The sequence below is a fragment of the Engraulis encrasicolus genome, chromosome 14 (genome assembly GCF_034702125.1).
Source record: "Engraulis encrasicolus isolate BLACKSEA-1 chromosome 14, IST_EnEncr_1.0, whole genome shotgun sequence".
Taxonomy (NCBI): Eukaryota; Metazoa; Chordata; class Actinopteri; order Clupeiformes; family Engraulidae; genus Engraulis; species Engraulis encrasicolus.
The window spans coordinates 8,873,164-8,891,008 of NC_085870.1; the positions used below are offsets into that span (position 1 = coordinate 8,873,164).

At 43.3% G+C, this 17,845-nt stretch overlaps 1 protein-coding gene across 2 annotated transcripts in view; it reads right to left on the bottom strand.

Moving 5' to 3' along the window:
- Nucleotides 1-7: 7 nt before the first annotated feature.
- Nucleotides 8-17,845, bottom strand: part of soat2 (sterol O-acyltransferase 2) — a 26,740-nt gene continuing 8,902 nt past the window's right edge. For both annotated transcript variants that reach the window (XM_063214880.1, XM_063214881.1), the window contains 11 exons: nucleotides 17,019-17,126; nucleotides 15,318-15,600; nucleotides 12,079-12,154; nucleotides 11,447-11,531; nucleotides 8,788-8,833; nucleotides 7,429-7,558; nucleotides 4,016-4,113; nucleotides 3,562-3,660; nucleotides 2,099-2,234; nucleotides 1,725-1,870; nucleotides 8-416 (listed from right to left, as the gene is read on the bottom strand). In XM_063214880.1, coding sequence (XP_063070950.1) covers nucleotides 363-416; nucleotides 1,725-1,870; nucleotides 2,099-2,234; nucleotides 3,562-3,660; nucleotides 4,016-4,113; nucleotides 7,429-7,558; nucleotides 8,788-8,833; nucleotides 11,447-11,531; nucleotides 12,079-12,154; nucleotides 15,318-15,600; nucleotides 17,019-17,126 — 1,261 coding nt within the window. In that variant the 3' untranslated portion in view covers nucleotides 8-362. The remainder of the gene's footprint in view (nucleotides 417-1,724; nucleotides 1,871-2,098; nucleotides 2,235-3,561; nucleotides 3,661-4,015; nucleotides 4,114-7,428; nucleotides 7,559-8,787; nucleotides 8,834-11,446; nucleotides 11,532-12,078; nucleotides 12,155-15,317; nucleotides 15,601-17,018; nucleotides 17,127-17,845) is intronic.

The following is a 17,845-nucleotide window of genomic DNA, read 5'->3' on the forward strand; positions in this document are numbered from 1 at the left end:
GTTTTTGTCTACACTTTAACATGAATAGGTAATAATAAGACTTGTTTTAATTTTTTTATTTTAGGGCTTTGATGAAATTATACCACACTAGGCACATACTCGTATTGACTGTTTTATTGGTATGTACAGAAATGTGCACTCTCAAAGAACACATTTGATAATTTAAGTTGATAAGAAACCTCCCCTAAATAGACTATTTACAGTTAGAATTATTTCACTAAAATGAGTACAAGAATCTTTTTTTTTCAATGAAAAGGTTACAATAGGACATAGTGTAGCATATAAATATATACAGTTGAGGCAGAGGGACGTGTGAAGATGGCTGGTCGAAGCTCCCATTCATTCCATGAGGCTCACTTAGATTACTGGTAGTCACAAATCCAAGACCTCGGTGTTACCAGCTCCCAGAAGCTAGTCTGTGTAAAGAAAACATTAATTTTAATAACAATTGCAACATTGTTTTTTATTTTATTTGTTTGTTTGTTTGGTTATATATATATATATATATATATATATATATATATATATATATATATATATATATATATATATATACATATATACATATATATATATATATATATATTTGGCCATTTTTGGCCTTTAGTACGATAATGCAGTGAAGATTTGGACAGGAAATCATATCAGTGGGAGAGAGAGACAGGGGAGGATTGGGAAATGGCCTCGGGTTGGAATCAAACCTGGGTCCTAGCCGTGACAGTGCAGTGTCCTACCGTTTGGGTCACGGCAGGGCCGGTCACATTGTTTTTCTAAGTGAAATGTTATTGCTATAACACATGACAAGTTTTATGGGTTTTTTTTTTAATGTACAGTAGATGACTGCAGAAAAGGCAACGTGATTGCCCATTCAGTGGTTCATGCATATTTTTATTTATTTGTTGAGTGATTTTCTTTCAAGGGGAAAGCAGTGTAAACACATCTTTGGCCATCTGTCACTTCATTCTAAGGACTCACCAACTAGGGCATCTGTATACAGCACAAATGTAATCTACTGCACAGTTTGGCAACACACAAGTACTTAAGGGTCTACACAGTGTTGCGTTAGCCAGGGCTCAACCTCCTGTGCTAGATGTTGTGTTTGTGTCACTGGTTTGTGTATAACACGTGCCTTGTTTTCTAACTGTGCACTGATAAAGGCATGACGTGCTTAAACCAATATGCTTGCCCTTGCTCGTGATAAGTAGGCCCTTTGAGGTGTACAGTATTTGCAGGTACTGCAAGGGGAAGGCGGGAGAGAGAGAGAGAGAGAGAGAGAGAGAGAGAGAGAGAGAGAGAGAGAGAGAGAGAGAGATAGAGAGAGACCTTCTCTCCAAATACAACTCTGCACTGTCAATTCAGCACTCAGACAGTAAGATCAACAGAATGACTGTTGCAAGTTACGTTATTTTTTTCACGTAGCATTACTTAACGTAAGCTAGTTGACTTGACATGTATCTCATCTATCGTAGTAGGCTAAAAATAGATTCAGTGACATCATATTATTTTTACAACTATTTTTACAACTATTTTTGACGGGACTAGATTCTGGGTTTTCTGAGTGAAAGACCCACTCACGCTATGTTGTGCGTGCCGTGGCGGGTGGAAAATGGGCGGTGGAAAAGAGCTTTAAATTCACCACTGCAAAAAGTGTTGAGAGAGAGAGAGAGAGAGAGAGAGAGAGAGAGAGAGAGAGAGAGGGGAGAAAAGAGAGTTGGCATACATACCCCAGTCCGAGGGCAGCGTATCTGAGCGTACCACTCCTGGCAGTAGAGGCAGACGTGGATGCCCTGCCCCAGCATGAGGCTCGTCCACATGATAATGTTCCAAAAGTGACTCTTGCGCTTGTCATTTATGGCAAACTGGAACATGACTGCACACAGGGAAAAAATGATGATATGTAATATCGCACAGTGTATGCCCGCCTTAATATTCAATCACTCAAGGGGAGGTGTAAAATGAGCCTTCTCCAAAAATGTTGGAATGTGGCTTTAAAGATCATAAACAATGCATTAATGAACACTTGAAACTGTGAAATGTCATAGATGCGATGTCCGTTAGTGTGTTTACACCGCGTCCTGCTCCCTTACGTATATCATACCTCCGATGATGGCGAATGTGCAGAACATGACAGGGTAGAAGAAGCCGAAGAACATGGTGAGGGCGTACTCATGCACCAGCGCAGACATGGCGAACACACTCAGCATGGCCGCCGAGCGGAACTTGCGCTTGGACAGCTGAGGAGGGCACAGAAAGGGGTCAAAGGGTTTACACCACACAGTACAAAATGCAGTGTTAATTCAACACATGTTAACATCCTCTAGAGTGCATTTGGTCCCAGTGTACTACTCCCACTGAACCTTGTCTGATGAAGGGCTTGCTGCCCGAAACGTCACATTAAAAAAAGAGCAACGGGAGCTTGGTGTCGCGGACTTTTCTTTCAGTTTTTTCATACTCCCAGTGAACGACATTTCTTACTGTGCACAATGTTGTATTTACTTTGTAAAAGAAATCACAGATTTGGTTCTGTTTTGATCAGAAATGCAATCTCGCAACTTGCTCTGAAAATTTCCCAAACCTTCATGCTCCTGATGTCAAACTATTAAAGCACTCTGAGTTGCAGCATTGTATGAACTTGGGTTATATAGTTATTATAACAATTGAAATGGGAATGCTCCATTGTTATTGTGAGTGACACAACATACAGTGCACTCAAAAATGCATTTATGCCTCACCAGTGCAAGGGCAAAGCCCCCACAAGTAACCCTAAGGAGCAGTGTGGGGGGCACTATCCCAGTCATGGAGGAGGATGGGGGACAGTACTCTTCATCCTCGGGCTACAGGCCTGATTCTCTAACCACTTGCCCATGGCTGTCCAATAATCATGATAATAATGCTTAGTGGTGTCAACAATGATCGATTCGGCGATGCCATACAATGCGGGGCATGGACGATCCAGAATCGATCTGGCAAGTTCCAGAATCGATCCGGCAATTTTTTAAGTCAATTACTTCCATGGATATTTCGGGAGCAAATGAATGTTAAATTAAATAAAAGCACTTCAAAACATTGCAAGACTGATACAGACTGATTCAGACTGAAACAGAAAACAGCCAATAAATTGTTGCTCAGTATCTGATTAATTATATTGCCTCATCATGACTGATTACACATTTGCTTTGCTTTCAGTAGAAATTGCAATGCATTGTAGAATTTAATCGGATCTGATCGGATTGCATAGAATCGAATCGAATCGCTACCTCCCGAATCGTGATCGAATTGGATCGTGAGGGCAGTGCCAATCCACACCACTAATCAACAGTCAAATGACTGGTGAAACTGGCTGGCAGCCTTTAATCAATTCAGAGTTCAAACCGGTCCTCAGAAAAAGGAACCTGCAATCAAATATTTAACCAAGACAAAATGTGAACTAGTGTGAAGATGATTGCATCGCAGACACACAGCTTACTATAAATGGAGAGAACAGGGAACTGAGCAGACCGCTGAGGAAGTACAGTATTTAGAAAGGATAATCTGGTCAGTGGACAAAGCCCAGATACTCACAATGAGGAAGTCCCTGTAGCCGTAATAGAAGAGCCAGTCATGAACCACGATGTTCCAGGTGCGATAATAGTTTGTGAAAGACGTTGAGTTCCACCAGTCCTAAAAAGAAGATGATGCATCGATTGTTAAATCATTTTTTTCATACTTTTTTTTGCTTGAAATCACACAATAACATGTAATCACATACTGTATGTAGGCACACATAGGTAGACATGCAGTATACTGAATACGACGTATAGTACAAGGCTTAATTGCATGCAGTAAAAACAGCCAAACCTTGCATGAAGTACTGTGTGTGTGTGTGTGTGTGTGTGTGTGTGTGTGTGTGTGTGTGTGTGTGTGTGTGTGTGTGTGTGTGTGTGTGTGTGTGTGTGTGTGTGTGTGTGTGTGTGTGTGTGTTGTGGTGGTGGTGGGTGTTGGTGATGTGTGTGAGTGTGTGTCATGATAAAGATACCTTGTAGAACATGCGGTCAGCGAAACGCAGTAGTTCTGCGAAGGTGTTGAGCCAGCAGTGCAGGAAGGAATAGAAGGCGAGCAGCATCATCAACATACCTGTGGCAGAGCAGAGGCAACAATTACTGTAGCCGTAGTAGTAGTTCAGATACACTGCGCTCTTCCGTGTGGTGCGTCTCCAGTTGAATAACTTAGAAGGTGAGAAAGTGGATCGCACTCGGGTTCTTCTTTTCTTCTTTTTATTTTTTATTTTTTACATAGCAGCAGAAGTGTGACGAAGGCAACAGCTGAAACGTTTGTCTACACTTCTGCTGCTATGTAAATAATAAAAAATAAAAAAGAAGAAAAGAAGACACTGAGACACTGACGAAGGCCACAGCCGAAACCTTTGTCCACACTTCTGCTGCTACAGTATGTAAAAATTAAAAAATAAAAAGAAGAAAAGAAGAACCCGAGTGCAATCCACTTTCTCACTTTCTAACCATTGCTGTAGCACCAGCACCACAATATAATGGCAGAGGCAACTACACTGTAAAACATTGCAGGCCAGTTATACTTTAAAGGTACACTGTGCAGGAAATTGTCAAAAAAAAATGGTACTGCAACTATGCTGCTCATTGAAACTGGGTTGCCTATTGCCAAATTTGATCTTTTCATGAACGTTTACTGAGTAAAAAACTAATATTGTCTAGTAAGTACAGTCATCTTTTTCAGCTTCTATTTCTGTGTGTGAAAAGTGCAATTTTCTCAGTCATAATGAATACTTCGAATTTGATGGTGGTGGTAAGTATTCATGAAAAGGGTAACATTAGTGAATGGGTAGCATTAATTCAGGAAATAAACAACTAAACAGCTCACACAGTGTCCCTTTAAAAAATAAGTTGCCCTGCTGCCTTAAGTTTGTAAGTTAACTCAACTTGAGACTTTGATTTCTGAGTTGGCCAATACAATGTTTTACAGTGTATTACTGTTGCAGCAACACCACAAGATGGTGAGATAGGGATGTACTGATGACAAGCATTAAATATCTTGATTTCAGCCTCAGCTGTGGCTCAAACGGCTGAGGCGCCGTGCTGTTGCGTCAAGGACGGGTTCGATTTCCAGCCTGAGGTCATTTCCTAATTCCTGTCTCTCTCTCCCAATCATTTCATGTCCCCTCTCAAACTGTCCTGCCCAATATACTGTAGGCAAGAAATGCCCATGGGGAGCCTGGTTCGAATCTGGTCAGGCCCATTCCCAATCCTACCCCATGTTTCCTACTCGTTTCCTGTCCATTTTCTTCAATATCCTATTCTAATAAACACAGAATGATGTTAATATGTTGCCTGCTGATGTCACTGGGAGTAAAAATAGAAGCTTTACCCTATTGTGAGACAGTAGAATGAGACTTTCAGCTCTGACGCACACCCAACCCGTTTGTGTGCATGTGTATTTCCATTCAAATCACCCAGTGTACTGGCTAAGAGTAAGGATTTGTTGACTATGCACACTATCGCAATCCAGATCATTTCAATAAAATGTAAACACAGCCCGGTCTCCAGATCAGTATAAACAACTTGCCATAAATCCTCTTTGACCTTTAGGTTGTGCAATGACACACACGCATAGGCACGTACGCACACGCATAGTCTCATACACTGTTATACTCAAAGCTGATACGCAGCATACAAGCTTATACAGGTCAGTGAAAATGCCCTGTTGTCCACAACAGACAAACAGGAAATGTCACATCGTGTGAATTCACAAATGCCTCACAGTTTGACACTTCACATCCCTGTATAGATGGGTAAAATCACACACTGAGGCATACTGTGTTATGATTTAATCTCTGCACTCCTGCCAGCCCAGAGCTCACTCAGGGATTACGCGCTGTGTGTCAGAAAGATGGAAGGTACTGTATGGGATAGCTGTGTCAGGTAAAGGGTGAGTGGGTGACATTGCTTTATCAGTGACTTAAGCTTCTTCAGTGACTCAAGCTTCTTCAGTGACTCAAGCAAATGTTGCATATTTTAACAGCTGCTGCATAACTCATAGCAGCTGAATGAATTTAACGAAGTTTGAATTTATCACTAAATATGCTGGCACAGTGAAACAATCAAATCCAATAAATATAATGTGACGAACATCCAATATTGGCCCCCTCCCTCCCCTCCCACACTGTTGAAAGACGGTTAAATGTAAAAAGGTAAGTTGCCCTGCTGCCAGTTTGTGAGTTAACTCAATTCAAGGCTTAACTCAACTTGAGGCTTTCTCAAGTTGAGATAACTTACAAACTTAAGGAAGCAGGACAACTTTTTTTTTACGTTTAACTGGCTGCAATCGGGCCTGAAGTTCTTTTGTGTAGAGTTCTTGTACACCTCATTTGGTCAGGTGCGTAGGAGGGGAACCCCTGGGTCACCAAGATTAGAGACATGGAAGCTCCCGCACACAGTCCACATTTGCACCTTTTAATAGCCGTGTTTCTTAAATGTTGCTATCAACTCATTTTAGTGTGATGCTGACGTATATATGTTGTTTGACCTTTGGAGTCTGGAGCGACATATACGCCGCATGCAGGCTTTTGAGATTTAAGCTTTTTTTTTCAATTAAAAATATTGGTATGTTAGAGCTGAATGAGCACATTCTAATGCAAGAGGAGGGCCCTAGCATTTAAATGCAACTTATTTCATAAAAAAGTCAAAAGCCACACTGCTTGATTCACCTTGTGCCCTGATGAAGGCCCTGTAGCGGGCCGGAACATGTTGGCAGTGGCAGTATTTTTAATGATTTAAGTTCAAACATGAACTAGCCTTTATAATAAAGCGGTTTTATCTAAGAAGAGTGCCTTGGCGTCCTGCCTTTTTTTGCAACTTATTTCATGTTTGTATGTGCTTCGGAGGCTGAGATATTTAGGTTTTAATGGTCAGAGGGCACCTTTTGTGAGTAGAGAACACCTGATCTGAAGAAGGCTGGCAGGCCGAAGCGTTGTCACATTAAAAGCTTGTTTATACAACTCAAGAGTGTGTGGCACTTCTCTCCTCCTGCAAGTGTTTTACTAGTTGCCAGCACCTCCTTTTCTGGTGTGCGTGTTGCACCTCCACTCATCATAGAGGGCACCTTTTCACAATAAGGGCGTAGGCATTCAGCAGGTGTTTTTTTGCAGGTGCCTTGGGCTACAATTCGTTAAACGCTGCAAATGTGGACAGTGTGTGCGGGAGGTTTCTGGTCTCTAAAATATAAAGTCCACACATAGAGAGATGCCCGCCGACAGGGGGGGGCAAAGGGGTATGTTGTCCTGGGCCCAGAGAGACAGGGGGGGTCCCCCAGAATTGGGTCCCCATTGCATTGTGTGTATTGGGTAGGGGCCCTTTTCAGAAGCCTTTGTCCTGGGCCCAGGAAAAGCTGTCAGCGGCCCTGCACAGAGAGATGCCCTACCTGGCAGGGTGGCGTGGAACATGGCCAGGACCATGGACTTGGTGGTGAAGGGCCCCCTGTTCTCATTGGTGAAGACGGGGATGCAGAGCCGCACCAGGATGAAGTTCAGGTAGAAGATGCTGCTCATGATCTGGAGAGATGGCAAGAGAGAGCTTAGCTGTTATTATTATTATTATTATTTTTACCTTATGTTTTATCTTAATGTTTTAAATGTTCTTTGACTCTAATTTATTTCCTTCTTTCTTCCCTGTTTCCTTTCTTTTTGCATTTGTTGGTTTTGTGAAGCACATTGAGTTGCACCTCTGTATGAAATGCGCTATACAAATAAACTTGCCTTGCCTTGCCTTGCCTTAGCTGTTTGTGCACATTAGTGTGTGTGCATGTAAGTCCACAGTGCTTACATGAGTCAGTTAACGATATATCTATGTACACAGTATAACAAATGAAATGTCAATTAAAAACACTTATAGAGTATTCTGGGACCAAATACAATCAAAATACAATGTTAAATTGATTAAATAAGTGTTGAATTAACACAATTTTCTTTTCCTTGTACAGTTTAGCTGTGTGTACAGTGTGCTGTTCTGATGATCTTTGTCCTTGGACTCTACAGTATATCAGAACTGCAACGTTTTGGACATTCTTGTTATTACAACCATTATCTTGTACACTCAAGTAAACAAAAAGTGCTGTGGTCTCACACCAACGGAAATATGCTGAGCCGACCTGCATGTACTGCAGCTCTTATCTTTATTTTCATGACTGAAACCTACATTCCTCTGCAATGTTTTTGCAGCAACTTCCTCCACAGCTGCAGTAAGCCACTTAGACCATTGGAGGGCATGTGGTCACACTTCTAAAATGGAGCTTCTAGTCAGGCAAGCTAGCAGGGTGGGCACAAACGAGTTAATTGCCCCAGGCCCAGGGACAGGGTTGCCAGATGAGTGTGATGATTTCCAGCCCAAACAATGCTCAAAACCCACCTAGAAGCACAAAATCCCGCTCAATTCTATTGATTTCTATGGCAAATGCCATTTTTACCTGCACACAGCCATCCTAAGCAGCCCAATTGGGCAGGAAACAGCCCAATCTGGCAACACTGCCCAGGGAGAGAAAAGGCCCAGAATTGGGCCCTTATTACATTGTATGTATTGGGTGGTGGGGTCCTTTCAGATCCCTTTGACCCAAGCCTCGCCAAAGCTGTCAAAGCCTGGCCCTGCCTCCAGCTACTGTGTAACAAGGCCAATTAAATTGCTTTTATCATATAGTTAAACAATAAAATCTTCAAATAGCAAAAGCAAAACACAAATCTCACGCAAGTTTGATTCTGAAACAAAAAAATGTATCAGGGCAACTTACCTTTATTAAATTGAATCCGATGTAGCTCCACCTGATGTGAGAGTTTCTGAAAGAGAGACATTATAAAATATTTAATCTAAACATTAAATATTAAAATAATGCTATATTTCCCTCATTATACCCAGACAGGCATGGTACAGCGATGTATCATAGGCCTGGACTGGTAATCTGGCATAGAGGCTACTTCCCGGAGGACCGACCTCAGGGATGACCCATCCTCAAGGGGCCGATGCTGTTGGTGTTTTTGTATTTTCTTAAGCCAGGCCCAAACTACACGACTAGCGATTGCGTGTCCAATTTTGGCGTCGGGGTGCACACTAGAAGATAATCGCAACTGTCAATCTTATCACTACTCGCAGCCACCGAGACAATGCTCGACGTTCGATTTCCAGTCGCAAATATCAAACACAGCTTGATTTCTACGATTTGCGATAGGCGACTCTTTGAGCTGTCAAAGTTCTACCTGTATCTTAGAACATCCGCCGCGACGAGGGAATCTTTCCCGACAATCACTTGCGATGGTCCCGGGGGATAACGTTCCAGCGATTGTCGTAAGGGGGGTTTTCAGCCGATAATCGGGCCGATAATCGAGTAGTTTGAGCCAGGCTTAGAGACTGGTGTAACGGATGGCAACTAGCAGAGTTCGGTATGGAACGTTTGTAAACCTCCCTCTGGTAGCGCTGAGCAATCAATCGGTCTGGACCTTTAGCTCAGCGGTTTCGTGCTGTGCCTCCCTAACTGGAGCGTTGACAGGTAAGTGGTGGGTATGACTTCAAGTTTTGGCAAAGGACGTGCTCAACTTCTTGGAAAAAAACGAAAGTCTTTGGGTGCGCGATAAAATGCATCAACTTAAGGAAGAAAAAAACACGCACTGATGAAGGCTTGATAGCGGAAACGCGTTTGCTTTTTGGACATGGTGGTAATATAAATAAATAATGAGACTTAGTCTGTGAGTGCGGATTTTTCTTCCTTAAGTGGTGGGTATGAGCCAGAGTGGCAAGCTAACGGAGGATCACTTCAGTTATTAATGTCTGACAATTTAGAAGGGGCCACACAAAAACAACCCGGCCCGTTTTTGGTTCCAGTCCAGACAGGCTTACATAATATTATTATTATTTCAGTCAGCAAAGGCTTTTATCTGAGGTGACTTACAAACGAGATGTGATGGAGGTCAAAGTCAGTCATTAAGATTAGATTAGAGATAAAAATTGATTTAGATGTCACTGTGACATGTAACACATTCCTGTACAATACTTTCTAAGTACAGCATTATTAACCTTTATAGTATATACAGTATGTCCATTTTCACATTGTCAGATTTGATCCCAGAGGAGGTCCCTTTACATGTAACATTCATACTCAAGCCATATGTTGATACCAGGGCGTTGCGTTCCTCCAATACCAACCGTTTAGCCTTGCCCTCTACTCACACAAGGCAACCCCAGTCCAAACGGTTTTCTGTCATTGTTTCTCAATGGTGGAATGAGCTACCAGTTGCTACAAGAGCAGGGTCATCCCTCTCAACCTTCAAGAAGCTAGTGAAGACTCACCTCTTCCGAGAAAGCTTCCCTGCTTAACACTCTAACATAACTAATTCTACTCACCTTGTAGCCTTTAGTTTTTAGTCTCTTTCCTTAGTCTTAGTCTCTAATTAGTCTCTAATGTCTTTCCTTAAGCCACTGCTTTTAACATCTCTTATGTACCTAACATCTTTATGTACCTAATTTGCTTTTAACATCCTTTTAAATCCTTTATTTTTTTTCTTTATCACTTTGTTGGACATTGTTGCCAGTGTTGCAACTGTACACTGCGCCTAGATGTCTTGCTTATCATCCAATTTGCCTTGTTACCTTCCTATTATTTAATGTTGCTTCTATTACCTTGTGTTTGAGGTGGTGTCTACGAGGTGGTGCCCAATTAACTTACTCCACTAGGTTTACATAAAACGTTCAATGTGCTACCAGATGATTTAGAATGCAATTAAAATAATCAGCAAGTACTGCCCAACCTACGTGGACCTTATGACTCTCCAATCTCTATCTATCTCTTCTTCCTCTGCCTTCTTACTGTTTCTACCTCTCCTCTCTACCTCTCCTTTTAAATCCATCTCTAACGATGATGTTTTTTTCCAATTTGTTAAGCACTTAGAGTTGCATGCCTTGTATGATACAGTGCTATACAAATACAATTATGAAATTATTATTATTATTATTATTATTATTAAACAACATCCCATTTCGGGAACTACAGTTAAAGTCACTTTTCACAATGGTGAACTTTATTTTCACATGCACGTCGTGTTTCCATGTAAACGGATAAAAAATGATCCGTATTTTAACACATCCGCACCTAAGATTCGCTACGAGGTTAGTTTCGGGTCAGTTTCGCTACCATGTAATGTTTGTAATGTTAAGTATAGTGTTACACAACCCTCAGCCACAGCTGTCAATCATACATGGAATAACTGACAGTTGACATAGATACATTCTATTCTATTTGTATGAAGCAGTGCTAAGATTTTAACAATTTTTGACAGAACGATTTCTGAGCCGTGCATGTCAAACAATTAATGCGCGGCTAGTACCAACCAATCAGAGATCCCCATTACGTTCCGGACGGTCGTTATTGGTTGGTTGTAATGTGAGGGCGTGTGGCTCACCTGGGATAGGATTCCCTGTAGAGGAGAGTGGGAGCAAACAGGAAGTAGAGATAGCTGGAGAGGGTGGGCAGCTTTGGTGGGCACCCTTTAACAACACAAACAGAAGCAGACGTCTGATTATTTGGGAATACTTATTCTGATGTGTAGGGTACATGTGAAAAGTGAAAGAAAGCCCATTGGGAAACTCCAACTCCCATTGTCATTGTGACACAGCACTCCACAGCACACAAGTGAACACTGCACACAACGAAATTGCATTTATGCCTCACCCGTGCAAGGGGGCAGCCCTCAGTGGCGCCCCATGGGGAGCAGTGCGGTGGGACGGTACCATGCTCAGGGTACCTCAATCATGGAGGAGGATGGGGGAGAGCACTGGTTGATTACTCCCCCCACCAACCTGGCGGGTCAGGAGTCGAACCGGCAACCTCTGGGATGCAAGTCTGACGCCCTAACCGCTCACCCATGAGTGCCCATGTATGTATGCGCTTTGGTGAAGGATGATACTACTCGCTTACAAAGATTGCGTCATGAAGTGTGCGTGTGTGTGTGTGTGTCTGTGTGTGTGTGTGTGCGCTTACGCACGTGTGTGTGTGCGTGTGCATGCTTGTTAAAAGTGTTCGTCACAGATTCACCTTCTTTAGGCTTGTTCTGGATGACAGTTGGCACCGTCTCCCTGATGAAAGAGTAGCTCTTCATGAAGAACCTGATCTGTAGAGGATGGAGGGAGAGAGAGAGAGAGAGAGAGAGAGAGAGAGAGAGAGAGAGAGAGAGAGAGAGAGAGAGAGAGAGAGAGAGAGAGAGAGAGAGAATGACAGAGCGAGAAATACAGAGAGAGAAGAGAGAAAGAGCATGAGATTTGAGATTTTAAAAAGTTCTTTATTCACAATAAGGTTGTTTTACAATCACCCCATGGCAGATAGCCAGGGTCAAGCAATACATATAATCAGCAAATAGATTAATCTACAGGAAATAGCTGAAGTGCAGTTCCTCATTCAGTACAGAGCACAAAGCATTTTTGTAACACCACCTTGCTTCAAATGTTTCCAAATCATTCATGAGTTTAAAAAAACGAAAATCAACAAGGACCCTTGACTTAAACAGTGAAGGAAATACATCTGAAAGCTCAGATGCGACCAAGACAAGACACAACAAGAGACGAAGGAAGGGAGAGAGAGAGAGAGAGAGAGAGAGAGAGAGAGAGAGAGAGAGAGAGAGAGAGAGAGGGAGAGAGAGGGAGAGGGAGAGAGAGAGAGAGAGAGAGAGAGAGAGAGAGAGAGAGAGAGAGAGAGAGAGAGCAGAGCCTTCATTACCACACACCAAGTGATACCTGCTCTGCTCTGCTCTGCTCTTCTCCGGGGTCAAACCCAGAGCAGCCTTTGATCAACCTGCCACAAATGAACCAAGGCCACGGATGACGAGGGAAGGCAGAGGCTACCGAGTGTTTTTGCAGACGATTTCATCTAGTTTTCATGTATAACTTCTAGGTTCTGTTAACAGCAGGAATACTAATTCATACAACAGAAAAACAAATGTATCTCACACACAGTATGTATACAGCATATACAGTAGTATGTGTCATACGCACACAAACAGTATAGTTCTATTTGCACTTTGAAAGTTTTTTTTTCATTCTCATCCATCTCTGTTACAAACTTCTTTTCTCAGAGGTCTCAAATGTAAACCATTCAATCAATGTCTCAGGCGTCCTTATCGTTCCGATCTCATCACATTACGTAGATCCAATGGCAATCGGAAGGCTGTCTACTATCTGTGGTTTTATTTAACCTATCAGAACATTGTGTTTTTGTTTTTGTTTTGGCAGCCAATCTCTTTGGCGAGAAGGTCTATCTCTCTCTCTCTCTCTCTCTCTCTCTCTCTCTCTCTCTCTCTCTCTCTCTCTCTCTCTCTCTCTCTCTCTCTCTCTCTCTCTCACACACACACACACAAAGACACACACACAAAGACACACACACACACACACACACACACACACACACACACACACACACACACACACACACACACACACACACACACACACACACACACACACACACACACACAAAGAGACAACAAGTATATTCAGCAAAGGTGAAAGCCTGCATTTTTCAAAGAATTTGGGGAGAAAGGCAGCATAAATAAAAGCACATCTGTGCCTGGTTTCAGGGACGATTACAGCACTGACAATGACACAGTGACGGATTAAGGGCCAGCCAGACTAATGTGCTTTTAAAAGAATGGGACCCGTAACTCATATTAATGGCCGTGGATGGGTTTCTGTGGGAACATTAAAATCAATATGAAAATGTCTGAACTGAAGTCGTCTGAAGGTAGCCTGGTCCTGACCATCCCATAATACTGCCATTTCATTTCGTATTTATGGTCTGGCATTTGTTTGCTCTGAAGCGATTGTAGGAAGCAGGAAGTTTGCACTCAGTTATGGTTTGAAATTATTGGACAACTCTCACCCAATCGGTGGCAGTTACTCAACAACAACATAGCGCAGACCAATGGCTCTGGTGCAGATGTGTACGTCATTGTCACGAGCGTCCTCCCCCCTTCGCCCCCACGTGGGCAGCGTATTCAATAATTGGCTGTTTTCTGGAGGGGGGGCGTTGCGATCAAAATTCTACAGCTCCAGGCACTCCACAGAGAAGCACGGCCAGACTACAGTACTGGAGCCAATCCTTTGGCGGAAGTACGTAGGATGGCTCGCGAGGCTAGTCTGAAGGACCTTGGTGTTTTCAAAGTGTAGTGTGCAGGGCCGCCGCTAGGCATATGCAGAGGAAGCAGAGTGCTTACTAGGGCCTCAACCACTTTGCCCCCAAAATTGGGGCCTCCTAAATTGAGATAGACTAAAAAATGTATTAATGGGGGGGGGGCTGTGGCGCAGCTCGCTAAGCTCCCACATTTGGGCTTGCATGCCCACCCTCGGGGACCCCGGTTCGAGTCCGGCCGGGGTCATTTCCTGATCCTCTCCTGTTTCTGCCCCATATGCTTACTGTCCTGTCAAATAAAGGCATAAAAGCCCATAAAAATATTTTTTTTTTGAAAAAATATTATTATTATTTAATTATGAGGGGGGGCCTCCTGACTAGTCATGCTTAGGGCCTCCACAACCTTAGTAGCAGCCCTGGTGCTGTGCACAGGGACCTTGAATCAGCGATCAGAGAGAACAAGCTGTTTTCATCAGGGACACCAAATTGGCAGAAACTGGAAACTTCAGTGCATTGCAGTACAGCGCAGTGAAGGGATGGGCACTTGACTCTTTATAGTGGCGTACTCAACGCAATGATGATTTGGTGTGATGAGTTTAACCATTAACTTTAACTATGCAAGGGCTTTATTGCATTGATAACAACTTGCTCTAGGAACAAGCAAACACACACCCACATGGCACACAAACCCACTTGCACTCACTCACACGCAGTAAAAAAAATGCCTTGTGTGTACATCCCATTCACAGTGGATTAGCCAAGTTATTTACTTGCTCACTCAAACACACACACACGCACAAACACACACACACACACACACACACACACACACACACACACACACACACACACACACACACACACACACACACACACACACACACACACACACACACACACACACACACACAAACACACACACACACACAGACATACACATAGTACATTGTGTGCTCTTGTCAGCAGCCCAGGTTGCCCTGGCAGCCCTGCAGGCACACGCATGTGTGTGTGTGTGTGTGTGTGTGTGTGTGTGTGTGTGTGTGTGTGTGTGTGTGTGTGTGTGTGTGTGTGTGTGTGTGTGTGTGTGTGTGTGTGTGTGTGTGTGTGTGTGTGTGTCTGTCAGTCTATCTGTGTCTGTTGTTGTGGTAGTGTACCTGTTCCAGTGTGAGAATGAAGCGAGAGGCGGGGGGCAGCTGGTGGTGCAGGACGATGTAGATGGGGAAGACCAGTAGCACGGCAGCCTCCACCGCCCCCAGCACGAGGGCCGCCCCCGCCGACACCAGCCGCTTCCAGGAGCTGGCGTGGTACAGCTCGGCCCACACCGACACCGCAAAGTAGGGGCCCAGCAACGTGTAGGCGAACATGAACATCCAGGACCACAGCACCACCGACAGCTTGCCAAAGGCGTAGAAGAAGAGGTCCAACTCAGGAACCAGCCTAGGGAGAATAGAATAGAATAGAATAGAATAGAATAGAAAAGAATAGAATAGAATAGAATAGAATAGAATAGAATAGAATAGAATAGAATAGAATAGAATAGAATAGAATAGAATAGAAGGGATTAATGAAGTCACTCTACTGTACTTACCGTACTCTACTCTAATACTCGTCAAACTACAGTATGTAACTACTCTGTGGAGAGAGGAGGAAGAATAAGCAGGGTGTGCGTGCGTGTGTACTTGTGTGTGTATGTGGGGTGTATTGTATGGGTGTATTGTACCTCCTATACGTTTTGGGAGGATTGCAATGTTAGCCATGCAAATAGCCATTTGACCTTGACATGTGCGGCATTGGTACATATATTATGAAATAGCTTTCATACAGGTTTATATACAGACTTATTGGAGCATTAATAAATGTGTAGGCAATGAGTATGACGGTGTTAAAAAGAATAATGGATGCCGGTCTGCACCAGGTTGTGATTTATATTTGAGTAGATTATATAAACAAAGTATTTGAACTACGTCTGGATGAAAAAGTGTCCCTCCACACATCCAAGCATCTTCCCTTCACACATTCAGACTTCATCTAGTACTACGATCCACAAACGTCTGAATCATACATTCACGCCTCTCAAAATAGACATTCACAGAATAGTACTCGTTGTAGTAATTTCAAAGGTTTCTCTCTCAATCTGCAAACCAGAGTTTCTCTGCTGTTGTAGTCATTTTAAAGGTTTGTCTGTAAAGCCGCAGCCCGGGGTATTGCTCTGCCGGTGAGTGACAGAAGCTATTACGGCTGCACGCGCTCGGAAGGCAGAAGTGAGAGATTAGAATCGACAGACTGAGGGCTCTTCCCTGCCTGCTGAGACAGTCGTACCGCATGATAACAAACACGGGTCAATGGTCTCACCCAGCCTGTGCCTGCTGTTTGGCAGGCATGACACGCACATGCAAATGAAATCACACACACACACACACACACACACACACACACACACACACACACACACACACACACACACACACACACACACACACACACACACACACACACACATGCACACACGCACTCATGCATGAAAACACATACAAGAGCGCAGGTACAGACACACACACAAACATCTTCAGAAACCCAGACACACACCAACAACATTCTGTGACACACACACACACACACACACACACACACACACACACACACACACACACACACACACACACACACACACACACACACACACACACACACACACACACACACACACACAGACACACACACACACACAAACGAAAACACACAAACACACACACACGCACACACACACACACACACACACACACACACACACACACACACACACACACACACACACACACACACACACACACACACACACAGACGAGAACACACACCTGCCCTGGTCGATGAAGTCCACCACTAAGGTGCTGATGATGAAGAGGAGGAGAGCAGCGATGAACATGTGGAAGATGGTCCTGATGTGGCTGATCTCAAACAGATCACTGGCAAACAGAGCAGAGCACAAGAGTGGAACACAATACTATTACACAAACTGCTATGGTGTTGATAATACACAGGGCGACTAATTGAGCAATGTTGCTGGGCAACGACACAATACAATACTATCACACTAACCAGGGTGCGATTTGTCGGAAAACCAGAAGGGGCTTCAGATTTTAAAAAGTGGAGAAGACGTGCTCACACTATCGTCTAAATAGGCTAATTTTAACCGTTCTTAACTGGGTGCTGAATCCGACAAAAAAAATAATTGAAGGAATGAAACGAAGGACGGCGCTCTTCAGATTTCTTCTTTGTTTATTTGCCCACGTGGGCGAATAAACAAAGAAGAAATCTGAAGAGTGCTGTCCTTCGTTTCATTGCTTCAGATTGCAAGCAATATCAAAGGAATTACCACATTAAACTGTGATTAAAATCATGTAGAAAAAGTGGTGATATCAAAACCAGAAGAGGGGGCAATCCCCATCCCCATCCTTCCCTACAAATCGCACCCTGACACTAACTGCTATGGTGATGATACACAGGGCAACTTTTTGAGCAATGTTGTTGGGCAATGACATAATTGGCTGCTGATTTTCTGGTGAAATGATTGAGATTATTTGTCTACTGCTGATCCAAGTTGTCCTGAGGAGAGCGTTGTAGTGATAAACTGTCCAAATAAAATCTTACAGTGTTGTTGCCCAAAAGCATTGTTCAAAAGGTT